The 27,009-nt window shown below is 37.6% G+C and overlaps 1 protein-coding gene across 1 annotated transcript in view; it reads right to left on the bottom strand.

The window, feature by feature from the left end:
• Positions 1–7,210: 7,210 nt before the first annotated feature.
• The window catches only part of HHLA2 (HHLA2 member of B7 family), a 105,854-nt gene continuing 86,055 nt past the window's right edge, over positions 7,211–27,009 (bottom strand). The window contains 9 exon segments of the mRNA XM_062180772.1: positions 7,211–7,422; positions 11,868–11,969; positions 11,972–12,025; positions 12,028–12,167; positions 13,473–13,542; positions 24,396–24,515; positions 24,518–24,661; positions 25,271–25,293; positions 25,295–25,591. Of these exon segments, the coding sequence (XP_062036756.1) occupies positions 7,211–7,422; positions 11,868–11,969; positions 11,972–12,025; positions 12,028–12,167; positions 13,473–13,542; positions 24,396–24,515; positions 24,518–24,661; positions 25,271–25,293; positions 25,295–25,591 (1,162 nt within the window).

Here is a 27,009-nt window from a genome sequence, read left to right as displayed (position 1 = left end):
GAGAACCATAGAATGCCAAATATGAGCATACACAAGCCTCACAACATGTGAAACTGTCAAAAGTGGAATTCAAAACCCTATTGGAGAAAAATGTCCAGTCAAATTTGAGGGAGACCCAATTGAACTAACAGCAGATTTTGTTACAAGAAATCTTACAGGAAAAGAGAATGGATTAATGATGTGATAAATTCCAAATTATAAAAGAAAAACTGCCAATCAAGAATGCTATATATAAGGCCCGTGCCGCGGCTCAATAGGCTAATCCTCCGCCTTGCGGCGCCAGCACACCGGGTTCTAGTCCTGGTCGGGGCACCAGTTGCCCCTCTTCCAAGCCAGCTCTCTGCTGTAGCCCGGGAGTGCCGTGGAGGATGGCCCAAGTGCTTGGGCCCTGCACCCGCATGGGAGACCAGGAGAAGCACACCTGGCTCCCGGCTTCGGATCAGCACGGTGCACCGGCCACAGCGTGCTGGCCGTGGCGGCCACTGGAGGGTGAACCAACAGTAAAGGAAGACCTTTCTTTCTCTCTGTCCACTCTGCCTGTCAAAAATAAATAAATAAATAAATAAATAAATAAATAAATAAAAAAGAATGCTATATATAGCAAAGCTATGTTTCATAAATTAATAAAAAACTTTCTTAGACAAAAACTGAGACCAACTTTACAGAAGATGCTTACGAGAGTTCAACATTCAGAAGCAAAAGAAATGTGACTACCATCATGAACGCATAGAAAAGTATGTAACATCCTTAAAAAAGAAAAAAATAAACAGAAGGCATTTTTAAATGACGAATAAGTCATTATTTACCAATAACAACCTTGAATGTAAGTGGACTTTATTACCCATTTAAAAGATATAGACTAAATAGACTGAAAGACAAAGACCCAAAGATGCATTGCCTAAAAGAAACTCACTTCACTATTAAATACATACATAATCTGAAAATGAAAGGATGCAAAAAAGATACCACACAATGACAGCTAAAAGCAAGAAAGAATAGCTATAGTTATATCACATCACTATACAATGATCAACAGATCAATATAAGAAGAATATGTGATAAATGTATATGTACTCAAAGGCAGTGCACCAAAATTTTAGATCTAAAGGGAGAGAAGATGCAATATAATAATAATGGGGGTTCTCCAACACCTCACACTTAGTAATGGACAGATCATAAAAACAAAAAATAATAAAGAACCAGCAGCATTAGACATCACTATAGACTACCCGGATCTTAACAGATATTTATAGAATATTCTACCCCATAGCTCTAGAATACATATTCTTTCAATCAGAAGATGAACTATTCTTTAGGATACACCACATATTAGGCTACAAAGCAGTCTCAACAAATTCAAAAAAATCATAATCATGCCATGTATTTCTTCCAACCAAAAGAGGATAAATCTAGAAATGAACAACAAAATTAAACCTAGGAGTACAGATACAAAGAGAGAAAACAATTTCTGAATGAACAACAAATTGCTGAAAATATCAAAAGGGCAATTTAGATTCTTTGGAACAAAAATGGAAACACCACATGTCACAATTTATGGGATATAGCAAAATCAAAAAGAGGGAAGTTTACAGAAATAAATACTCTATCAAGAAATACAAAGTATCTAATAACCTAATAATTTATCTTAAAGACCTATAAAAAACAGAATGAACCTAAAGTTTAAAGAAAAACTGGGGCCAGCGCCATGACTCACTTGGTTAATCTTCCGCCTGTGGCGCCGGCACCCCATATGGGCTCCGGGTTCTAGTCCTGGTTGCTCCTCCTCCAGTCTAGCTCTCTGCTGTGGACCAGGAGGGCAGTGGAGGATGGCCCAAGTGCTTGAGTGCCTGCACACATGTGGAAAACCAGGAAGAAGCACCTGGCTCCTGTCTTCAGATCAGAGCAGCACTGGCCATAGCAGCCATTTGGGTAGTGAACCAATGGAAGGAAGACCTTTCTCTCTGTCTCTGTCTATAACTCTACCTGTCAAATAAAAAAAAAGAAAGAAAAAAAGAAAGAAAAACCAAGAACACAGCAGAAATAAATTATATATTTAAAAAACACTATCTTGGTGTTTTGCAAAGATAAACAAAACTGATAAGCCTTTATCTGAACTAATCAAAAATGAGAAAATTTAATATCAGAGATAAAAAAGGAGATATTACAGCTTATAACATAGAAAAATAAGGATCCCTAGGGATTATTATGAACAACTCTATGCCAAAAAATTGGATAACCCAGAAGAAGTAGACATGTACAACAAAATTATATCACAAAGACAAAACCCTAAATAGACAAATAACAAGTAGTAAGACTAAATCACAAAAAAAGTGTCCCAACAAAGGAAATCTCAGCACCAGATGGTTTCACTGTTGAATTTTACCAAAATTATAGGAAGAACTAGTGATAATTCTTCTCAAGCTATTCCACAATCTTGAGAGGGTGATAACCCTTCCAAACTCATTACTTCGAGTCCAAATTAGACAAGGACATAACAAAAGAAAAAAAAACAATGAATGAATATATATTAACAAAAATTTAAAAATTCTCAAGAAAATACTAGCAAACAGAATGCAATTACATATCCATCATGATTAAGTGGTAATTATCCCAAGGATGCATAGATAACTTAATATGGGTAAGTCAATAAGCATAACATAATCAACAGAATGAAGGATGAAAATCATATCATCTCAACAGATGCATAAAAAAAACTTCAGTAAGATTCTACTAACTGATAGAATAAAAAAAGGGAGGGAACTATCCAACATGGGAAGTGGGATACTCAGCAGACTCATAGAAGGGCAAATGTCCTAAATAGCACTCTGGCCTTAGAATCAGCCCTCAAGGCATTCAGATCCGGCTGAAAAGCTCATGAGAGTATTTCAGGCATGGAAAGCCAAGACACTCTGGCAAAAAAAAAAAAAAAAGAAAGAAAGAAAGATAGATCTCTGCGAATGAGATCACAAAGGAAAGAACAGGTCATCAAAGAAGGAGGTACTTTTCTCTGAAGGGAGGAGAGAACTTCCACTTTGACTATGACCCTGTCGGAATATGATCAGAGTTGGTGAACTCAAAAGGCTTCCATAGCCTTGGCAACTCATGACAAGAGCCTAGGGTGATTACTGACGCCATAAGCAAGAGTGTCAATTCGTTAAGTCAACAACAGGAGTCACTGTGCACTTAATCCTCATGTAGGATTTCTGTCCTTAATGTGCTGTACATTGTGATTTAATGCTATAACTAGTACTCAAATAGTATTTTTTACTTTTTGGTTCTGTGTGGGTACAAATTCTTGAAATCTTAATATATACTAAATTGATCTTCTGTATATAAAGAGAATTGAAAATAAATCTTGATGTAAATGGAAGGAGAGAGGGAGCAGGAGATGGGAGGGTTGTGGGTGGGAGCGAAGTTATGGGGGGGGGGGAATGCCATTGTAACCCATAAGCTGTACTTTGGAAATTTTATTCATTAAATAAAAGTTAAAAAAAAGTCAAATGACTCTTATTCACCATAGATAAATATTGAAAGGAATATGGAGACCATGGAACCCTCATTCATTTCCAGTAAAATAGTACAGCCACTATGAAAATAATTTGGCAGTTTCCCAGCAAGCTCTACATGGGATTATTTACTGCCTCAGCAGTTTCTCTCCCAGATTTGCCAATACAATATAAGGTCCACATGCACACAAAGGCTCACTGCATCAATATTCACGAAACCAAATGTGAAAGCAATCCAAATACTGATATGTAAGGAAAACAGTATATAGTATATCTTTTATATTGCTATACTATTTGGCAATCAAAATTATGTAAGAAATGACAGAACACAAAATAATTAAACTCAAAAGGTAAAAAAGAGAAGAAATCTGAAGCCATCCCCACATATTGTAACACCATGTTTCCATTTATGACATATCCAGAAAAGGCAGGTCTCTGGAGATAGAGTTTAGAATAATGCTTATCTGTGGCTGATGGTGAATAAGGAGTTACTGTAAATAAGAGAAGCATTTGGGGATTAATGGAAATGTGTTTATATTAGAATGTGCTTATCATTATGTAACTCAAAAAAAAAAAACTTCAATAAGATTCAACATCCATTCATGGTGAAAACCCTGAACAAATTAGGTACAGAAGGAAAATAAGTCCATATAATTATGGTTATTTATAAAAAACTTTCAGTCAACATCATTGAATAGAGAAAAGCTGAGAGCATTTCCTCTAACATTTGTAAATGGACAAGGGTGTCCATTCCCACCATTCTTAATCAAAATACTACTAGAAATTTTAGCCATAGTAAATAGGTAGGAGAAAGAAATTGAAAGGCATACAAATAGAAAGTGAGGAATTCAAATTATTCCAATTTGGAAATCACATAATTATATGTATAGAAAAACCTAACAAAAAGAAAGAAACCAATAAATGAATTGAACATATATAATCTCAATTAAAATATCAATGATACTCTTCACAAAACCAGAAAGAAAATCACAAAATTGGTAATGGAAGTACAAAAGACTACAAATAAGCAAAGCAATGTGGAACAAAATGAACAAAGATGGAGGTATCACAATGCTTGTTCTCAAGATATACTATAAAGCTACTTTAAACAAAAGAGTATGGCAGTGATATAAAACAAAGGAACATAGCATTGGAACTTAATAGATATCCCAGCAATTAATCTATGTATCCATAGTCACCTGATTGTCCTTTCTTTAGTGCATGTTTTTGTTACCTTTGTTGACAGTGTCTTCAACAAATGGTGCTGGGAAAAAGAATCAATCCAGTTAAGAAATTAGCAAAGAATCTGAATAGACTTGCTCAAGAGTGGAATTAGCAAACACATATATAAAAAAATGCTCAAAATCACTAACCAGCAGAGAAACACAATTTCAAAACCACATGAGACACCTCATTCCAATTAGAATTACTTTTTTCAAGAAACAAAAAGTAACAAAACCTGCCAAGGATATGGAAAAATAGGACCTCTTATTCACACTGTTGATGGAATGAGAAGCACTACTGCTATTATGGAGAACAACATGGAAGTTCCAAAGAACACTAAAACATGATTTATCATGTGACCCTGCTATTCCATGTCTGGGTATGTATCCCAAGGAAATGAAATCAGCCTATGAAAGAGATAGCTTTACTTTCACGTTCATCACAGCACTATTCCCAATAGCCAAGATGTAGAATCAACCTAGATGCCCATCAATGGATGAGGGATTAGAAACTTTTAAAAATAAGTGATATTCAGTCATGAAAAGGAATGAAATCCTGATATTTACAGCAAAATGTTTGGAACTAGGGGTCATTGTTAAGTGAAATAAGCCAGCCAAAGAAAGATAAACACTGCATATTTCTCTTGTAGATAGAAGCTTAAAATGTTCATGTGAACTTAGAATAGTTATTACCAGAGGTTAGGAGGTGGGATAGAGGGAGGTTGCATAGCAGGTATCAAAACACAGAAGTTTCAGTTTTCCATAGCAAGGTGGGGTGACTTAGTTCACATTAATGTATTAAATACTACATAAAGAACTGGAAGAGAGGAGCTAGTAGGTTCCAAACAAAAAGAAAATATAAGCGAATGGAAAGACTACTTGCCTGATTTCATTAGTTTATACAATATACATGTGTTGAAATATTACACTGAATCCTTTTGAAATGTACAAATATTATAAATTAATCAAACTTAATTTAACTTCAATTACCTTTTTGCAGCAGCATCTTTATACTATAAAATGGCTTGATAATGGAAAATATGTCTTATTGTATTTTCTTCTCCATTGTAAGCATTGCTATTCCCTTCGTCAGCAGAGAAGGAAAAGATTTTTTAAAAACTTTCTATTCAAATATTCAAGTTCTCTCTTAGTCCTGCATCAGTATAGTTATGATATTAGAATTACCCAATTTATTCCCTTCCTCATTTCTTTCTTCAAAAAGCATAAAAATTGCACCCAATGTTGAAACTCATCATCAAAACCAACAGTAAGTTCTTATGGTTGATTCAGGTGTTGCAAAAGTAGAGAAAGGCAGTAGGTAGTGCTTTAGGATTGTTGTTCTTGGCTGGTCCTTGCCAACTGCTAATGATGGAAAATTATAAGCTAGGACAGGTTGAGAACAGTGGTTAAGGAATATCACTTATCAAATTAGGTTTCCAGTTTCCTTCTGGATCTTATTAAACTATATTTCCTGGGGCCGGCGCCATGGATCACTTGTTTAATCCTCTGCCTGCGCCGCCGGCATCCCATATGGGCGCCGGGTTCTAGTCCCGGTTGCTCCTCTTCCAGTCCAGCTCTCTCCTGTGGCCCGGGAGGGCAGTAGAGGATGGCCCAAGTCCTTGGGCCCCTGTACCCACATGGGAGACCAGGAAGCAGCACCTGGCTCCTGGCTTTGGATCGGCATAGCTCCGGCTGTAGCGGCCATTTGGGGGGTGAACCAATGGAAGGAAGACTTTTCTCTCTCACTAACTCTATCTTTCATATATATATGAATATATATATATATTCATATATATATTTCCTATATATGCTAGACTAAGGGACACTATAAAATGGAGTAATTGAAAAGAGAATTAAAAGCATAACATATGAACCATAGTCATGTAAAATTATAATCAAGTAAGTGTAAGGTCACCTTCGTCTACCTGCATGACTCCACTGTGGGTCAGTGTCCTTGCAATGCAGCTTATTTTATATGACTTCTCCCTCGCCATGTCACTTCAAGTTTGGGTTTGCGAGTGAATCAGGTTATGTTAGCTCATGGGGAATACACTGTCTTGTGTGTTCATTTTTGCATCATTTTGAGTGTACCATGTTATTCCAGTTGAAATGTGTTTGCTGCAGACTTGCAGTACAGAAATGAGACTGTCATTCTTAAGCTGTATGTGGCACCCCCTCTTCTTATCATCTGAATCTAACTTAATCACAAGTGTCATTATATTAAGTCAGGAACTGCCTTTAGGGAATAAGCTTTACCATTTCTGGCCGGCTACGGGACAGGGGTAACAAGTAAGGAGACTGGCCTGCCTATTAACTCAAATGATCACAGGGCTAGACACGGTGAAGCTCTTGCTCACTATCACTCGTAAAACTGAATATTCAATAATGATTTCTGCTATAATTAAACACTTGGCAACCGCAATGGAGGCATTAGACCAATATCAAACAGAAGATCACATGAAAGGGACATGGGATCTTGCTTTACTTCTCAGGGCACTCAGAGCCTTCCCTGGCGGGGATAAGGGATGGGGGTAGTTGGAAGGTGGGGCATGATGATGGAATGAGGGAGAACTTCCAAAGGCATAGGCCTGCCTCTGCCACTGCTAAGTTGGGTAGTTTTAGATGGGGCACACTTATCTGTTTCACACGACTACTTCTAGTTGAGCAAATTTCCTGTAATCCTGTTTCCTTATCTACAAAATATGGCAATAAATTATATCTAAGCATTACCAAGATCCTTTGCAGCTCAAATTCTGTTCATGCAAGCAAAATATTTTAAGTCTCATAAAAATAGCATCTCAAGGTATTATTTTACATTTCTATAAATAGCACAAGTTTATTTCAAAAATTTAGATTGCTTCAATTTAGAAAGAAACAAAATGACCCATAAGGACTCTACATTTTTGAGCATCACCAGCTGTAGGCTAAGTTCAGAGCAAGAGACTACAGAGCCCAGGAACTTAAAGTATCTGGTGAGGTATGAGCGTGGGGGAACCCACAGTGCAATCACTCCAAAGAGCACTCTAAATCTTTGGCTTATTTCTTTTCCAGCTGTTTTCCCATGCAAGTCAATGGAGCTTCCTAGTTACCATTTTCATGCCAAATTAAAACTTTTCTTTTTGTAAAGAAAGAATATGTAACTTTCCATTAATTTAATAAGTTCCCCTATTTAATGAAAACAGTAGAAATACTAGAAATAAAGAGTGTGTTGCATTAAATGTGCTTGTACATCTTAGTGTATCTCTGATCACTTAGGATAAATTCTGAGAAGCACAGTTATTAGGTGCCAATGTAAGGGAATTTAAAAGGATTTTTGTTAAGTTTACAAATGACTCCTCAGAACATTCAGACCTGCTTACATGCCCAGTTGCAGTACAGGTATGTTTTTCTATGTCATCTTTAATAAACAGAATATGGAACACCTAGGGCTTTAGCCCAGATTTCCCATATTACGGGGCTGAAAAGGATGCCTCTTCTTTGTATATAGCAAAATATTACTACCAAAATCAAGAAAGGCACCAAAACTGGAACATACGTTTTCCAGGAATATGTTCCTTGACTTGATTCTAAATAGAGAAACAAAGACTGTGAATTGGAAGAAAAAAATTGCTAAATAAGAAACAAAAAGGCTTGAGGAGACGGGTTGAAGGTAGAATATATTCAATATTTTAAAAAGTGATTATTTCTGTATGCAAGGCAGGAAGCAAAGTTTACATAATAAAGATTCTTTCTAAAAAAGTCAAGTTTCCAGTCTGGATAGGAGAGTTCGTTATGAGCATACACATTGCCAGTCTCATTGTCTCCATTGTGGGAAACCTATATTTCCTATAATATTAACCAGTATGGGGCTAAAAGGGAGAGATGAGAGCCAGCTTAAAAGGCAATGAATCTGCTGGCGCCGCGGCTCACTTGACTGATCCTCCACCTGCGGCACCAGCACCCCGGGTTCTAGTCCCGGTTGGGGCACCAGATTCTGTCCCGGTTGCTCCTCTTCCAGTCCAGCTCTCTGCTGTGGCCTGGGAAGGCAGTGGAGGATGGCCCAGGTCCTTGGGCCCTCCACCCGCATGGGAGACCAGGAGGAAGCACCTGGCTCCTGGCTTTGGATCGGCACAGCGTGCTGGCCACAATGCACCAGCTGTAGCGGCCACTTTGGGGGGTGAACCAATGGAAGGAAGACCTTTCTCTCTGTCTGTCTCTCTCTCACTGTCTAACTCTGCCTGTCCAAAAAAAAAATTAGACAACGAATCTACTACTACTACTCATTTTAACTTTATTTTATATTGTCATAAGGGAATTAACACATTTTTACAAAGTGATAATTACTACAATCTAGCCTCTGCCCACCATTCTCCTTGGAAGATAAAGGAAGAATGCACTTCACTCCCTACTTGTGGAACCAAGTGTCCTAGAGGAGTAGGAATGAGAAGTTCAGAAGTGATGAGAAAAGCTGCAGGTAATAGGTGACCCTGGGATAAGAGTGCTTGGAGCCCCTCAGGAATACACAGAGGAGCCTAAGCTTCCAGCTAGCATCCTGGTCAGAGTTAGAATTATTGTCAGTAGTATTAAAGGAAGACAGGATTTCTGGGATATAGAAATTTGGAGAATTTAGGTTACCAAAGTCAAATCCCCACTAATCATGTGATTATTGTTCTACAATGAGCAGGGAGTAAATATTAGAGCACAAAGGCCAACTTAGTGGGGAGCGGTGAGGAATATCTATGGGCTATTCTTAAAAATGAGTAGGTCTACTAAATAACAGACATCAACTTTAATGAACATTCTCTTTAAAAAAAAAAATAAAAGGTGCAGTTACAGAGAGAAAATCTTCCAGGTGCTGATTCATTCCCCAGATGGCTGCAACGGCCAGGGCTGCGCCAGGTCGAAGCCAGGAGCTTCTTCAGGGTCTCCCATGTGGGTAGCAGGAGCACAAGCACTTGGCTCATCTGCTGCTGCTTTCCCAGGCACATCAGCAGGAGCTGCTTTGCAAGTGGAGCAGCCAAGTCTCAACCCAGGCGCCCAAATGGGATGCTGGTGCTGCAGGCAGCAGTTTAACCAGCTGTACCACAGCACAGGCCTGTGAGCATACTCTTATTACTTAAAAAAAAACAATGTTTATAACCAACAAAACATGAGTGTCTTCATTTATATGCTTCATTCTGCTATTCTATACCCATGGGGAGAAGAGAATATGTAGAAATATTAAGGTGATTTTCTACAGTTTTTATATGTACTGTTTTTTACTCCTGAAGAAAATACTGAACAGTATTACTGCTTCTCATTTTATCTGTGACCTTCAGTTACCCTATTTGTAAAGAGATTTGCCAAGGTCAGTATTGATTCAGCAGCAAAATTAGCAAGAATTATTTAATTCCATTCAGTTCAGTGCAGCCTTTAATAAGCAAATCTAGACTCTAGGAATAGTAAGTCTCCCGTAGCTGGGCCACATTTTCTAACATTATAGCATCTCCCAGACAGACTAGAAGTATAAATTTGAAATTCAGAACAGAAAACCAAGTTTCTTCAAAAGGATAATGAATGAGGCACCAGGACTGCTTGTCATTTTCCTTTACTGGAGTGGTACCTGCCACAGGCCTTTTTCTGAAACAGTTATACGAAGATCTTCCCCTAGTTCTAACTGGCTAGGGTTTACTTGGAAATAAGAGGCTCTGAAAATCCCTTTTCTTTGTGAGACACAGAATGGTCCTGATACTTTGCTTTATGTGAACTGAAAATTGGATCTCTGATTAGGACGATGGGCCACACATACTCTTTAGAACTTTTCTTTTCTACACTCCAAAATGAATCCGATATGAGGCAACAGTTTTAAAAATAGAATGCAGGCTTAACTATATTTTACATAAACTGACATCCTTATTATATAGAAAAATAGGAACTTCAGATGCATTCCCAACTGCTCATTCTGCATTCCTAAAGTGGCAGCTCTATAAAGGGAGGTTAACTCCATCTCTAAAAGCTTCCATCTATTTGAAGACCACATAACCTAAGCACAACTCTGAGCTTTCTAAATTTTACTACATAGAATCACCAAACCTCCAAATTTGTCATTCTTCCTAACTTGCACAACTAGAATAATAGAAAAAAATGTGTTAAGCATATGTTCCACTGACTCAAATACATTTACTGAAGGTTAGAAAGAGGACTGCTATGGTCCTCATGATGTCAAGTTGGTAAGGGTAGAGGGGACCAAGCAGCTCACAAAGAAAGGCAACTTCATGGTAATAAGATATTCCATGACACTCTACTTAATGGACTAGGAATATTTTTAAAATACATTTTAGCAATTAACTATCATTAGAGGTATAATCTTAGTGCTTCAAATATCCTATGACAACTATTTCCACCATCCTCAGACAATGCATTGTTTCTCAAGCAATTAGTAGAGTCCCCAGTTCTTACTTCCTATTGTGCTACTGCATCAACTCCCATGCCTAAGCTTTAAAGTAAATGGTATGCATAGCAGGAGCTGGAGATCCCAGTACACAGTCACCAACATGTACATAATTTCTTTATTCTGGAAATGTTGAAACCTGGAAGAGGAAATCTTGGAGTAATTTTTTCTTTTTTCTTTTTTTTTTTTTTTTTACAGGCAGAGTGGACAGTGAGAGAGAGAGACAGAGAGAAAGGTCTTCCTTTTTGCCATTGGTTCACCCTCCAATGGCCACCGCAGCTGGTGCGCTGCGGCCGGCGCACTGTGCTGATCCGATGGCAGGAGTCAGGTGCTTATCCTGGTCTCCCATGGGGTGCAAGGCCCAAGCACTTGGGCCATCCTCCACTGCACTCCCTGGCCACAGCAGAGAGCTGGCCTGGAAGAGGGGCAACCGGGACAGAATCCGGCGCCCCGACCAGGACTTGAACCCGGTGTGCCGGCGCTGCAAGGCGGAGGATTAGCCTAGTGAGCCGCAGCGCCACTGGAGTAATTTTTTCAATACAGAATTTTTATATAGTTGGAAGAAGGAAGGCCGTCTCCTCTCATGAACAGAAGGATCTCTGTAGATGAAATTTTGACAAGTTGTAATAGAAAGTATTTCTTAAAAGCCAATCTAATTTCCCTATTTGATAGTCAAAAACCCCTATTGCTATAGCCAAAACTCATTACCTAAACCCAACTGCTACTTACCTATATGCAGTGTGTGGGCAATGAGTAAAGTATATTTGTTTGAAGAAATACTGTATAAATGTTCTCCACTGTCTGAAAGACTAATATCTGTCAAGGTCATAGAAAATCATTGTGGTTTACCAGCATTTTGTTCCATGAAAATCAGGGTTCACTGATAGTTGTGAGAAGCTCAGAGGGCAAGCCAGGACAGAGGAAGTGCCACCTTCTTCTCTGGACCAAGTAACTGTGAAGTCTTGATTTGGTAGGGAAGAAATGTTGACAAGCTGACATGTGAGTTAAAGCTGCTCATGTTTCATTTTACTATGACCACGTAACAACAGAAGACAAAATAGCAATGAAGATTAAGTTGCCAGATGAATTATTCTAAGTTACAGTTAGCAGGGAATAGAGTCTTTAATATTGGTATCCCTAGAAATGCCTATTTGAAAAGCAATCAGGTGTTTGTACTGTGAAGTTCTTAAAAGTTTTACTGTAAGTTTTCCACCTATGTTAGTTTAGGCATGCTAGGTGGGCTAAGCCTGGGCCAAGTAGCAAGGTGATACGCGTGGGTCTTAACTCCTAGTATCTGATGGCAAGCACTCAGAAATGTGGCTACCTGTTACTAACCCTTCTAACTTAATGTTCTTCTGTTGGCCCCTCAAAGGATGCTGTTCCCCAGAACTCTTCTGGTACTCCACCTATTCCCTAGTAGTCACTGTTATTTTATAGTCTCAACCACTTATATCTAGATAAATTCTCTTTTCTTTCACATAGGAAATCAATTTCCGAAGTATGTGCACCTAATCCCCCTTTAGAATAGGGTCTTTTAGACGAGGGGCTCTGCAGATCCTGTTCTATCTTGTCCTTCCAGTTTGTAGTTTTGCAGGCTGACCTCTATGGACTTGCATGGGTTAGTCTCCCTGGCTCTAGACTTGCCTTCTTTCCTATCCACTACTGAAGAGTGATGCCAAAGCAAAACTCCTAAAATGCAAATTTTTAATTCCTTACCTCTACCTCTAGGACTCAGTTTCTTCTTCTTTTTAAAAATTATTTATTTGAATGGTGGAGTTACAGAGAGGGAAAGATAGAGAAAGAGGAAGATCTTCCATCCACTGGTTCACTCCACAAATGGCTGCAACATCCAGGGCTGGGCCAGGCCAAACCCAGGAGCCAGGAGCTTCTTTTGGGTTTCCCACATGGATAGCAAGAGCCCAAGCACTTGGGCCATCTTCCACTGCTTTTCCCAGTCTGTTAGCAGGGAGTTGGATCAGAAGTGGAACAGCTGAGACAGAAACCAGCACCTGTATGGTATGCCAGCTTAACCCACTATGCCAAAACACTGGCTACCACCCCCTCCCTGGTCAGTTTAATCTGCTTCGGTAAGTGTAGAAGAATTTTCATCTGTTTCTGCCTCCTCCCCCAAGTTCATTTCTTGATCCTCTAGTTTCAATCTCAACCACATTGTACTTCCACAAATCCAGGCAAGTTTACCCTTTTTGCTTTTGCAAATACTGTTCTTTTTACCGGGAGTGCCCATGTTCTTCTGGAGTCTCCCACTCATCTTTTAAAATTTTGCCCCTTAGGCAACTTCCTTAAGTACCTATTCCATAACAACCTCATTGATACCCATCATGGTGAGCAGAATTAATTATGCCATTTTTAAGGACAATCTCTTCAACAAATGGGGTTGGGAAAACTGGATCCCCACAGGCAAAAGTATTAAACAAGAGCCCTACATTTCATCTTACACAAAAATCTACTAAAAATGGATCAAGTGCCTAAATCTATGATCCAATACCTTCAAATTACTAGGGAACATTGGAGAAACTTTGCAAGACATTGTCATGAGCAAAGACTTCTTGGAAAGGACCCCAGAAGCACAGGCAATCAAAGCCAAAATTGACAAATGGTATTATATCAAGCTAATAAGCTTCTGCACTGCAAAGAAACACTCGGCAAAGGGAAGAGGCAACTTAAGAATGGGAGAAAATATTTGTGAACTATGAAACTCATTAACAATTAATATCCAGAATCTATAAGGAGCTCAAAAACACAATAACAACAAAACTAACAATCCAGTTAAGAAATAGGCAAAGGATTTGAACAGGAATTTTTCAAAACAGGACATTCAAATGGTCAACAGATGTGAAAAACTGCTCAAGATCACTAGCCATCAAGGAAATGCAAATCGAAACCACATTGAGGTTCCACCTCACCCCTGTCAAACAGAAATTAATAAACATGAAATGCTGGTGACTATCTGGAGGAAAATGTTGCTTAATAACATTGTTGGTGAGGATGTAAAATGTGCAGCCATTGTGGAATCAGTATGGAGAAACCTCAGCAATCAGAAAATAGATCTACCATATTACTCAGCAATCCCACTCCTGGGAATTTACCCAAGGGCAATGAAATTAGCATATGAAAGAGTTATCTGTACCCCCATGTTCATTGCAGCTCAATTCACAATAGATAAGATATGGAATCAAGCCAAATGTCCATCAACTGATGACTTGATAAAGAAATTATGGTACATATACACTGTGGAATATTACTCAAGTGGTAAAAAAGAAACCCTGTCATTTGCAACAAAATGGATGCAGCTGGAAACCATTATACTTACTGAAATAAGTCAGTTCCAAAAAGACAGATACCATATGTTCTGCTTGATCTGTGGTAACTATCAGAGTACCCAAAATGTAATGTATTGGAGAGAAATTGACATTTTGAGATTTGATGATCATTTAAAGCTCTTGTCTCTAGTGCTGAGAAACAGTATTTTGTTCTTTTTTCTTCATACTATTTGTTGAACTCCTTACTTAGGTGCTTAGAACTCTTTACTGAGAACTTAGATTAATCTTATGAGTATAAATTTAGCTGAAAATAGAGCTTTGTAAAAATTAAGCATGGGAATAGTAAAGGAAGGAGGAAAAAAGGTGGGAGCATGGGTGGGAGGAAGGGTAGGGTGGGAAGTATCACTGTGTTCCTAAATCTGTATATATGTAATACATGAAATTTGTGTACCTTAAGTACAATCTAGAAAAAAAATTACTCCATTTTTATGTGAAATTTCAAGTCTAGTCTTATATGTATATGTTTGTACTAGATGTTGTAGGTCCAGAAATGAGTAAGCATCAATGTTCTTAATTTCACTGCCAGGATGGCACAGCTAGGAACATAACAGAGTCTTATTAAGACAAAACAATGATGAGTTAAGGAACTGTTACTGCTTCAGGAGACTCAATTCTGAATAAACATGATGAATTGTAATTATAAAAATTCCTTTGGAAAATTTAATATTAACATTTCTGACTCCTGCCTATGTTTCCATTTATGCTTGAATGAAAAGGACAAGAATTGGGTGCTCATGCCTTTAAAACTGGTATCTTGTAAAGGGTGATGAATCACTCACAGTTTTGCTGATAAAAATTTTGAGAATATGAAACCCTGAGGAAGATCAAAAAGAATAGCTAACTTTCTCTTGCTCCACAGAAGAGATATTTATAGTAAAATTCTATTACAAGAAAAAATATCACCTAATATAATAATTTTACCTAGAATTGGATAAGTAGTATCCAATTTATTTAATTTCTGAAAACTTTTATTTATTAAATATAAATTTCATAGGCACAGCTTTTGAAATATAGCAATTCTTTCCCCTATACCTGCCCTCCTACCCCCCAAACATCCCACTTCCTATTCCCTCTCCCATCCCATTCTTAATTAAGATTCATTTTAATTATATTTATATACATAAGATCAACTCTATACTAAGTAAAGATTTCAACAGTTTGTACCCACACAGACACATATAGAAATTGATCATGGTTTGGGTTTGTTTAAAAGAGAGAAAGAGAAGGAGTATTAAAAATTGAAAATGTTGTGAAACAGGTATTAAAAATTAATGAGCTAATACTACCTGAAGAGATTTGATAGGACCTGCCACAATGATCAAATTGAAGTTCTCCATGTTCAATTCCTGCTTCTCAAAGAACTGAAGTAACAAGTAAATAACTACATTTTAAGGTGAGTGCTCAAGGAAGAACTTCGGAACAGAGCAAGGAAGAGAAGGGTACCCTATAACACTAAGAAGTTTGGCATGGCAGTGTGATGAGAGGATCAAAGCACACAGGCAACTCTAATCCTGGCTTCCAAGTAGGGAAATGCCCACTGCAGGGGAAAGGGTGGGTGGAAAGACTCCAGTAGACTCCACCTGTGGAATGAATGTCAGTACTCAGCTTTAGGAGGGATCTACAGTGATAACAGACTTTGAGTACTAACTAAGTGGACCTACTTGGAGTACACATAGTAACTGCTTTAGAAAAGGAACTCACACTGTCTCCCTCACAATACCCAGACAGGCTGTGACAGTGTGATGTAATTTTCTTTTCTTTTTTTTTTAACTTTTATTTAATGAATATAAATTTCCAGTGTACAGCTTATGGATTACAATGGCTTCCCCCTCCCATAACTTCCCTCCCACCCGCAACCCTCCCCTCTCCCGCTCCCTCTCCCCTTCCATTTGCATCAAGATTCATTTTCAATTCTCTTTATATACAGAAGATCAATTTAGTATAAAGATTTCAACAGTTTGCACCCACATAGAAACACAAAGTGAAACATACTGTTGGAGTACTAGTTATAGCATTAAATCAAAATGTACAGCACATTAAGGACAGAGATCCCACATGAGGAGCAAGTGCACAGTGGCTCCTGTTGTTGACCCAACAAATTGACACTCTAGTTTATGGTGCCAGTAACCACCCTAGGCTGTCGTCATGAGTTGCCAAGGCTATGGAAGCCTTCCAAGTTTGCCGACTCTGATCATATTTAGACAAGGTCATAAAAGACAGAGTGAGGATAGTAACCAAGGATCCTAAGAGTGGCATTTACCAGGTTTGAACAATTATACAGCATTAAGTGGGGAAGAGGACCATCAGTACACACAGGTTGGGAGTAGAGCCATTGGTGGTAGAGGTTATGATTACAAAGGAATGAGGCCCAAGTGTGCTAGACAGGGTCTAGAACAAAGGACAGAGTTATTATTAATTGCTTTTGGAATTCATACAGCCGTACGGGAAAGAAGCCCCTGCATATCTCTATACTAGTGATCCACAGACATCACACAAGCTAAAAGAACTTTAACCTCACAAACCCAACTCAGTCCAGCGGTGCAACTGTGACCCCAATTCTTTAGCCCAAACAATGCTCTACATCGTAGTGGACAGTGGGTCCAGAACAGTTGGGTTTATTCTGTCCTTACACTTTAGGAGTAGGGGCTTTTGCCTCTGTAAACTTAGGGCCCATTTCCCCTGCTCCCTCTTTCTCCTCAGGTCAGTTGCACCCTGGCATAGAGAATCATTTGTTTCTCTCATCGGGCCAGAGTGTCATTCCTGCTCAAACCTACACTTTGGTTGCCACAACAGCAGGAAATACCTACTAGACTTTGGGCCAGAACAGCCACAATGCATCCCTCTGCCACCAGGACCCATGCTGGAAGTGATGCCCCCCAATTCCCCTGTTGCCACTGCCATTGATGACAGTGACAGAGATACAGGGAGACTACATTATAGTGTCCAACAGGAACTAAAGCCAATGTGGCCTATCAAAGTAACACTCAAAGACATATCTTCAAGAAAAAGCCTTCAGACTACTAAAGCCACCCTTTTCAGAAATAATATATTCAACTAATCTGTCAGACATCAAATATCAAAGTAACAGCACAAGGATGAAAAATCAAGACAAGGTGATGGCTCCAAAAGAACATTATCATGCCTTCATATCTGATTCCAAAGTAAAACAGATTGAAAAAATGATAAAACATGCAAAAGGATTATTATAAGGACATTCAAAGAATTATAAAAGAATACAGCTAGTTTACTGAAATTAGGAAATCAGTGCTTGGTACTAAATAGAAAGTCAGCAAAGAGAGATCTTTAAAAAGAACCAAAAGGAAAAATTGGGACTTAAGAACTCAATAAGTCAAATAGAAAATATAGTTGAAAGTCTCCACAACAAGCTAGATCAAGCAGAAAATATTTGAACTTGAAGACGGGTCTTTTTAAATACTTTAGAGCAAAAAAATGAAGAAAAAACATAGTAAAGGCAGTCTCTGAGACCTTTGAGGCAATATTAAATAAAAAAAATTAAAATATTGGGAATTCCTAAGGAAGAAGAAAGGAATAATACCATAGAAAAATATAGTTAATGATATAATAGCCAACAATTTTCCAAATCTTGGGAAAGATATGAAAAAAGGAAAGTACAGGAAGCCCACAGGAAGCCTAATAGACATGATATGAAAAGATCCTCAGTGTGACATATCATGTCAAAAATGCGAGATGAAGAGAGAATTCTAAAATCTTAAAGAGCAAAGGACCAAGTCACCTTTAAAGAAGCTGTCATTATACTGTCAGCAAAATTTTCAGCAATAATCTTAGAGGTCAAGAGGGAATGCAAGTGTATATTACATCTTCTGGAAGAAAAAAAAACTGCCTGTCAATAATTATATACCTTCAGATTATCCTTCATAAATGAGGATGTGAAGATTTTCCAACTGAAAGAAACAAAAACTTGTGGAATTCATCACTACCAGACTGGCCTCACAAAAAATTCTTCAGGGATTCCTACATCCAGATGCAGAAGAAGGTAAGACTAAAAAAAATATGTAAAAGAATAAAACCAACTAGAAAAAGAACAAAGGATATTTAAAGTGAACAAAATAATTTTAGATGCAAATTATGACTTATCAATAATAGCCTTGAATGTAAATGGACTAAATACCCCAATTAAAAAATATAGACTGGTTTAATGAATGAAAAAACAAGACCCAGTGACACACTACCTACAAGAAACTCGTCATCAGTTCTCTCTCTCTCTCACACACACACAAAGTGAAAGACCCCAAATCCCATTAAGCTGAGTGGTAAAAATGCCATCTTATATAGATAGAATTAAGTGTTAAAGTGATCATATAAGTAAAAGCAAGTGTCTGATAATAATAATAGAATTAAAAAGGAGAGAATGTTCCAACATGGGAAGCAGTCCACACAGCCGACTCATAGAATGACAATTGCTTTAAGTAGCACTCTGACCTCAGAATCAGCCCTTAAGGCTTCTTGGTTTGGCTGAAAAGTCTGTGAGAGCATTTCAGGCATCGAAAGCCAAGACAATGTGTCCTACATGAAGGATCTCTGTGAGTGAGACTCCAGTGGAAAGAAGTGGCCATCAAAGAAGGATGTACTTTTCTCAAGAGGGAGGAGAGAACTTCCACTTTGCATATGGCCTTGTCTAAACACTGATGGAGTTTGTGGATTCAAAAGGCTTCCATAGCTTAAGCAGCTCATGTCAAGAGCCTCGGGTGGTCATTGACATTATACATAATAGTGTTAATTGTTAACACTAATTGTGCACTAACTCCCCATGCAGGACCTTTGTCCTCAATAAGTTGTATTGAGAGTTAACTGTAAAACTTGTTCCTAGTTTGTGTGTGAATGTGTGTGTGGGGGGGGGTGAAAATTGTTGAAATCTTTACTTAGTATAGACTTGGACTTCTGTGTACAAAGTTAATTGAAAATGAATCTTAATGGAGAATAGTCTGGCAAGGGGAGAGGGAGGAAGTGGAGGGATTAGAGTGTGGGTGGGAGGGCAGGTATGGTGGGAAGAATAACTATATTCCTAAAGTTGTACTTATAAAATTTGTATTCCTTAAAAAATAAAGTAATTAGATTAAAAAAGAATTGAGGCTGTGGTTTAACAGGCTAATCCTCCACCTTGTGGTGCCGGCACACTGGGTTCTAGTCCCGGTTGGGGCACCAGATTCTATCCCGGTTGCCCCTCTTCCAGGCCAGCTCTCTGCTGTGGCCCAGGAAGGCAGTGGAGGATGGCCCAAGTGCTTGGGCCCTGTACCCGCATGGGAGACCTGGAGAAGCATCTGGCTCCTGGCTTCGGATCAGCGAGATGCGCCAGCCGCAGCGGCCATTGGAGGGTGAACCAATGGCAAAAAGGAAGACCTTTCTCTCTGTCTCTCTCTCTCACTATCCACTCTGCCTGTCAAAAAAAAAATTGAAAAATTATTTTATTCAACCAAAACTAAAAGATAGCAGGAGTAATTATATTAAATCTAAATACACCCAATACCTGAATACCCAATTTTATAAAACAAACATTAGAGCTAAAGGGAGAGATAACATGAACACAATAATACTGGGGGATCTCCACACCTTACTTTTATTAATGGCTAAATCATCCAGACAAAAGTTCAGCAAAGAAATGTGATCATTAAACTATGCTGTGGACCAAATGGACCAAGCAATTTATACAGAATATTCCATGCAACAGCAGCAGCATATATATTCTTTTCATCAGCTCATGGAATATTCTCTAGGATTCATCATTTATAAACCACAAACAAGTCTCAACAGTTTAAAAAATCAAACTCATCTATCTTTTCTGACCATAATGGAACAAAGTAACAACAACAAAAGAAGTTCTAGAAATTATATAAATACATGGAGAATGAACAACATGCTTCTGAATGAAAAATGAGATATTGGAGAAATCAAAGAAAATTTAAAAATTCTTTGAAAAATGGAAATGGAAGGGCTGGCCTAGCCAGTTACGCCACACTCTATGATGCCTGCATCCCATATGGGTGCCAGTTCAAGTCCCAGTTGCTCCACTTCTGATCCAGCTTTCTGCTGATCTGCCTGGGAAAGCAGTGGAAAATGGCCTAAGTGCTTGGGCCCCTGCAGCCAAGTGGAAGATCCAGATGAAGCTCCTGGCATTGGTCTCACCCAGCTGTAGCCATTGAGACCATTAGGAGAGTGAACCAGCAGATGGATGAGCTCTCTCTGTCTCTCCCTCTCTGTAACTCTGCCTTTCAAATAAATAAATAAACTAAATCTTTAACAAATAAATAAATGGTGCTAAGAAAACTATATATACAGATATTGGGGGCAGAAACTTATTCCCTGCCTCTCCCCTTATGCAAAGAAAAACAAAACAAAACAAAACAAAAAACTCAAAATGGATCGAGGACATAAACATAAGACCTGAAGCTGTGAAACTGATATAGCAAAACATATGTAAAATACTTTATGACCTCAAAATTGGCAATGATTGTTTTTATAAAACCCCAAAGCACAATCAACAAAAGCCAAAATAGACAAATGGGATTTTATCAAATTAAGAAGCTTCCAGATAGCAAAGAAAATAATCAACAGAGTGAAAAGAAACCAACAAAATAACAGAACATATTTGCAAACTCTTCATCAAAGGAACAATAGCCAGAATATATAAATAATACAAACAATAAACCAATTAAGTAATGGATAACAGATATCAATAGACATTTCTCAAAAGAATACAAATGGCCAGCAAACACATGAAAAAAAAATGTTCGATATCACTAGCCATCAGAAAAAGGCAAGTCAAAACCATGCGATATTGTCTCATTCCAGTTAAAATCACTATTACCAAAAAGAGAAAAGATAAATTCTGACACAGATGTAGAGAAAGGGAACCCTTTGTCGCTGTTGATGGGTATCCATAGTAGAGCCATTATGGAAAACAAGTAAACAGTTTGTTTTAAAGCTACAAACAGACCTATCATGTCATACCACTTCTGGGTATATATGTGGAGGAAAAGAAACCAGCGTAACAAATATGTGCACTACCATGTTCGTTATAGCACTGATCACTTTAGCCAAGATATGGAATCAACCTAGGTGTCTGTCAGTGGAAAAATGAACATAAAATATATTATACCAAATAAAATGTTATTTGGCCATATGAAATAATGAAGTCCTGACATTTGCAGCAAAACAGAGGAAACTAGAGGTCATTATGTTAAACAAAATAAGCCAGAGAAAGACAAATACCACAAGTTTTCTCTACATGTAGAAGTTTAAGAAATGTCTGTCTTAATTTAGAATAGTGATTATGAGAAAATGGGAATAGTAAGACAGGGAAGAGAGGGAGGTTAGGTAAAGACTACCAAAACTCAGAAATAGCAAGTTCAGGCGTTCCACACATAAGGGTGTGTGTGTGTGTGTGTGTGTGTGTGTGTGACTACACTTCATAGTACTGTATTGCATACTAGCACTGGGTAGAGAACTGGAAGAAAAAAGTTGGTGGGCTCTAAACATAACAATAAGGAAATGGAAAACATTTGATCAATTTACACTGTATACTTGTGTTGAAATATTGCACTATACCCAACAAAACAGTACAAGTACTACATGTTAGTTAAAAAAATGTTAAAGAATGGAGAGAGGCAATAACATCAAATAGATCATTTTGTTGTTGTTGTTTAGTTGAAAGATTAGAGACAATTGGAGGTTGTGTCCAGATCAATATCAAGTATTCCTTAAATCTATGATCTTTTTAGGAGCAATGCGGGTAGAATGAACTATAGAGAATTGCAGTAATAGGCATGGGTAGATTTGCTACTTCCTATTTCACAAATGTTTTCATTCAACATATGACTACTTATTAAGGTAAAAACTAATTCTGTTTTACCAGTGAGGAACTGACTGCTTAAGATATTATTATATATATTGCTTATATAATATATATATAATATAATATATTATATATTATATTTTTTCATTTATTAAACTTTTATTTAATGAATATAAATTTCCAAAGTACAGCTTATGGGTTACAATGGCTTCCCCCCTCATTAACTTCCCTCCCACCCGCAACCCTCCCCTTTCCCGCTCCCTCTCCCCTTCTATTCACATCAAGATTTATTTTCAATTCTTTTTTTATACAGAAGATCAGTTTAGTATATATTAGGTAAAGATTTCAACAGTTTGCCCCCATATAGCAACACGAAGTGAAAAAAAATACTGTTGGAGTACTAGTTATAGCATTAAATAACAGTGTACAGCACATTAAAGACAGAGATCCTACATAATATTTTTTTAAAAAATTAATTAATTTTCTATGCCATTTCCAATTTAACACCAGGGTTTTTTTTTCATTTCCAATTATCTTTATATACATAAGATGGATTCAGTATATAATTAGTAAAGATCTCATCAGTTTGTACCCACACAGAAACACAAAGTGTAAAAATACTGTTTCAGTACTAGTTATAGCATCACTGCACATTAGACAATACATTAAGGACAGATCCCACATGGGATGTAAGTACACAGTGACTCCTGTTGCTGACTTAACAATTTGACACTCCTGTTCCTGGCGTCAGTAATCTCCCTAGGCTCTAGTCATGAGTTGCCAGGGCTATGGAAGCCTTTAGAGTTCGCCGACTTTGATCTTATTCCGACAGGGTCATAGTCAAAGTGGAAGTTGTCTCCTCCCTTCAGAGAAAGGTACCTCCTTCTTTGATGGCCCCGTTCTTTCCACTGGGATCTCACTCTCAGAGATCTTTCATTTAGGTCTTCTTCTTTTTTTTCTTTTCCATGGTATCTTGGCTTTCCATGCCTACAATACTCTCATGAAGTGAAATGGACACTATAAGAAACAATGACCTGATCAGATCTTGTCCAGACTCTAGTTGTACAATGTAATACTCTATCCTTTTTAGTATTTGTTGTTGTTCTAGTACTAGTGGTTGAACTCTGTAATTAACACACAATTATTCTTAGGTGTTTAAATCTTATCTGAAAAGTGATCCCTGTTAAATTTAAGATTGGAAAAAGAGAGGGAGGAAATGTACAATTTGGGACATGCTCAATCGGACTTGCCGCAAATGGTGGAGTTAGAAATGTGCCAGGGGATTCCAATACAATCCCATCAAGGTGGCATGTACCAATGCCATCTCACTAGTCCAAGTGATCAATTTCAATTCACAATTGATGATACTGTTGGTCTAAGAGTCAAAGGGATCACACAAACAAGACAAGTGTCTGCCAATACTAACTGATAGAATCAAAAAGGGAGAGAAGGATCCAACATGGGAAGTGGGATACACAGCAGACTCATAGAATGGCAGATGTCCTAAACAACACTCTGGCCTCAGAATCAGTCCTTAAGGCATTCGGATCTGGCTGAAGAGCCCATGAGAATATAATATATTATATATTTTATTATATATAATACATTATATTATATATATATAATATATTATATATATTGCTTAAGGATTAGCCCTGAGAAATCTAGTCTTGGTCTAGTAATTCCACAGATGGATTTTCTCTATTTTATTTTCTTTCTTTCTTTCATTTATTTGAAAGACAGAGTTAGAGAGATGGGAGAGAGACAGAGAAAGAGGTCTTTCATCTACTGGTTCACTCCTCATGTGGCCGAATCACCAGAGCCCAAAGCCAGCGGCCAGAAACTACTTCTGGTCTCCCTGGGTTGTCCTCTACTGCTTTTTCAGGTCATTAGCAGAGAGCTGAATCAGAAGTGAAGCAGCCAGGACTCAAACCAGCGCCCAAATTGGATGCCAGCATCCCAGGCAGCAGCTTAACCTGCTATGCCACAATTCCAGCCCCTATTTTCTTTTCTTTCTTTCATTGTAAATTAATCTCATCACCTCCCAACCTCTGAGTAGCACTTGTACACACCTATGGAACCTACCTCCCAATATCCATTGTCCAGTTCATGCTTGCTTCTGTAATAAATTTTCCATTGCTCATTCATAAGATGAATTTGATCTTGTAACATTCAATGTACTGTTAAAATACAAAGGACCCAAAATCCAGTTTCTTCTGTATTGCTTTCAGAGAGAAATGTATTATCCCTTTTCCATGTTATATATGGATGAGGATAAACACTTAACGTACTGCGTAGTAAGTAGATGTTTGTGTCTCTCTTTTCATCCATTATCACAGGCATGAGGAAAGCTATGCAGGAGAAAGAATGGCACATGAAGAACTGCTATCATTAGCTTCTTTTTTTTTTAGGACATATGTACAGAATATTAGCTTAAAATATCTGAATTGAAAAGCTATATTTTTTAAGAAAAACTCAGGAGGAAAGAATACGATATAAAAATTAACTTCATTATAATAGAGGAAAATGCAATTTAAATCAACTATCCAATGTTTTTCCAGCTATCATACTGGCAAAAATTTATATTGATAATTTTTGGTGCCAATAAGGCTAAGGGACAAATAGATGCTCTGCTGCTCATGTAATTAAAACTTGAGAAATCCTGCTTTTGGTACTTTCCTTTCATATAATTTCTCATTATTATATATGATAGAGATGTTCATCATAACATTGTTTGTTATTTAAACACTGGAAATGCCCAAATATCTAATAATACAAGAATCATGGTATCAGCTATAACATGATTATACTGAGATATACAAAGCCTCAAAAATAATGAGGTACATTCATATGTATCAACTTGGAAAGAAGCCCATGTCATATTAAGTTAGAAAAAGATATTTTAGAAAAATGTAGATAGATATCATTAATGTTTTATGAACTCTTTCATGAACACTCACCTCCTACTTTCAGCAGCACTTTGCAATCTGATTTCTGTTCCCACATAACAGACATAAGTTTCATCATCTGGAAGACTTATTCTGAAAGAGAGAGAAGCATTCACATTGTGAATCTCTTTATAGAAGAGGGATGTCCTGTTTGTATACCTGGGATTTTGCATTTCCAAACGGTCATTGCCTTTGTAGTAGCTGTACACATTGCAATTACTGCTATTCTTCCAATAAATTACAACTTCAGGCCTAGTTTCAAATAAACAAAGAATTATAGCTTTATCACATCTTTCAATGAGTGTTTGCTTATTCATACCACTGAGATAATCACTGAAGAAATTTTAAAAGAATGGATCTAAATCAGAGTTGGCAAACTCAAGAGGCTTCCAAGGCCTTGGCAACTCATGACAAGAGCCTAGAGTGATTACTGATGCCATAAACAAGTGTCAATTGTTAAGTCAACAACAGGAGTCACTGTGTACTTACTCCCGATGTAGGATCCCTATCCTTAATGCGTTGTACTATGTGAATCAATAGTATAACTAGTACTCAAACAGTACTTTACACTTTGTGTTTCTGTGTGAGTGCAAACTGTTGAAATCTTTATTTTATGTATACTAAATTGATCTTCTGTTTATAAAGAGAATTGAAAATGAATCTTGATGTGAATGGAATGGGAGAGGGAGCAGGAGATGGGAGGGAAGTTATGAGGGGGAAAAAGCCACTGTAATCCAAAAGCTGTACTTTGGAAATTTATATTTATTAAACAAAAGTTTAAAAAAAGAATGCATCTAAAATCAAGAGCAAAGAAATTATGAAGAGAAATATTGACAGATGTTGTCAAACATTACCTAAAAGAAGCTTCCTAGGTCAGCAGGCTGCATCAAGAATGTTTGATAGTTTGATTATTAGAAACAAGACACGAAACATTGTGTTTGAGTTTCTTGAATTTCAGTTAAATACATGTTTGATGCAACTGAGAGAATTAGCAACAACCAAAAGAATAGAAACACTCATTTTCTGCCCTCTTGGTTAATAGTCTCATTTCTCCTTACCTGTTACAGTGATGGAAATTATATAAATGGCTTCTGTTCATTTGAATTTCAGGATTACACTTAGTTTTTTTCTTTTTTTAAACTTTTATTTAACAAATATAAATTTCCAAAGTACAGCTTATGGATTACAGTGGCTTTTTCCCTCTCATAACTTCCCTCCCACCCACAACCCTCCCATCTCCCACTCCCTCTCCCATTCCATTCACATCAAGATTCATTTTCAATTCTCTTTATATACAGAAGATCAATTTAGTATATATTAAGATTTCAACAGCTTGCACCCACACAGAAACACAAAGTATAAAGTACTGTTTGAGTACTAGTTATAGCATTATAGCATTAAATCACATTGTACAACACATTAAGGACAGAGATCCTACATGAGGAGTAAGTGCACAGTGACTCCTGTTGTTGACTTAACAAATTGACACTCTTGTTTATGGCATCAGTAATCACCCTAGGCTCTTGTCATAAGTTGCCAAGGCTATGGAAGCCTCTAGAGTTCGCCGACTTTGATCTTATTTAGACAAGCTCATAGTCAAAATGGAAGTTCTCTCCTCCCTTCAGAGAAAGGTACCTCCTTCTTTGATGACCTGTTCTTTCCAATGGGATCTCACTCACAGAGATCTTTCATTTAGGTCTTCTTCTTTTTTTTTTTCCCCCAGAGTGTCTTGGCTTTCCATGCCTAAAATA

The sequence above is a fragment of the Lepus europaeus genome, chromosome 2 (genome assembly GCF_033115175.1).
Source record: "Lepus europaeus isolate LE1 chromosome 2, mLepTim1.pri, whole genome shotgun sequence".
Lineage (NCBI taxonomy): Eukaryota > Metazoa > Chordata > Mammalia > Lagomorpha > Leporidae > Lepus > Lepus europaeus.
Note: the sequence above shows the minus strand (reverse complement) of the source record. Positions and strands in the feature narration are given on the sequence as shown.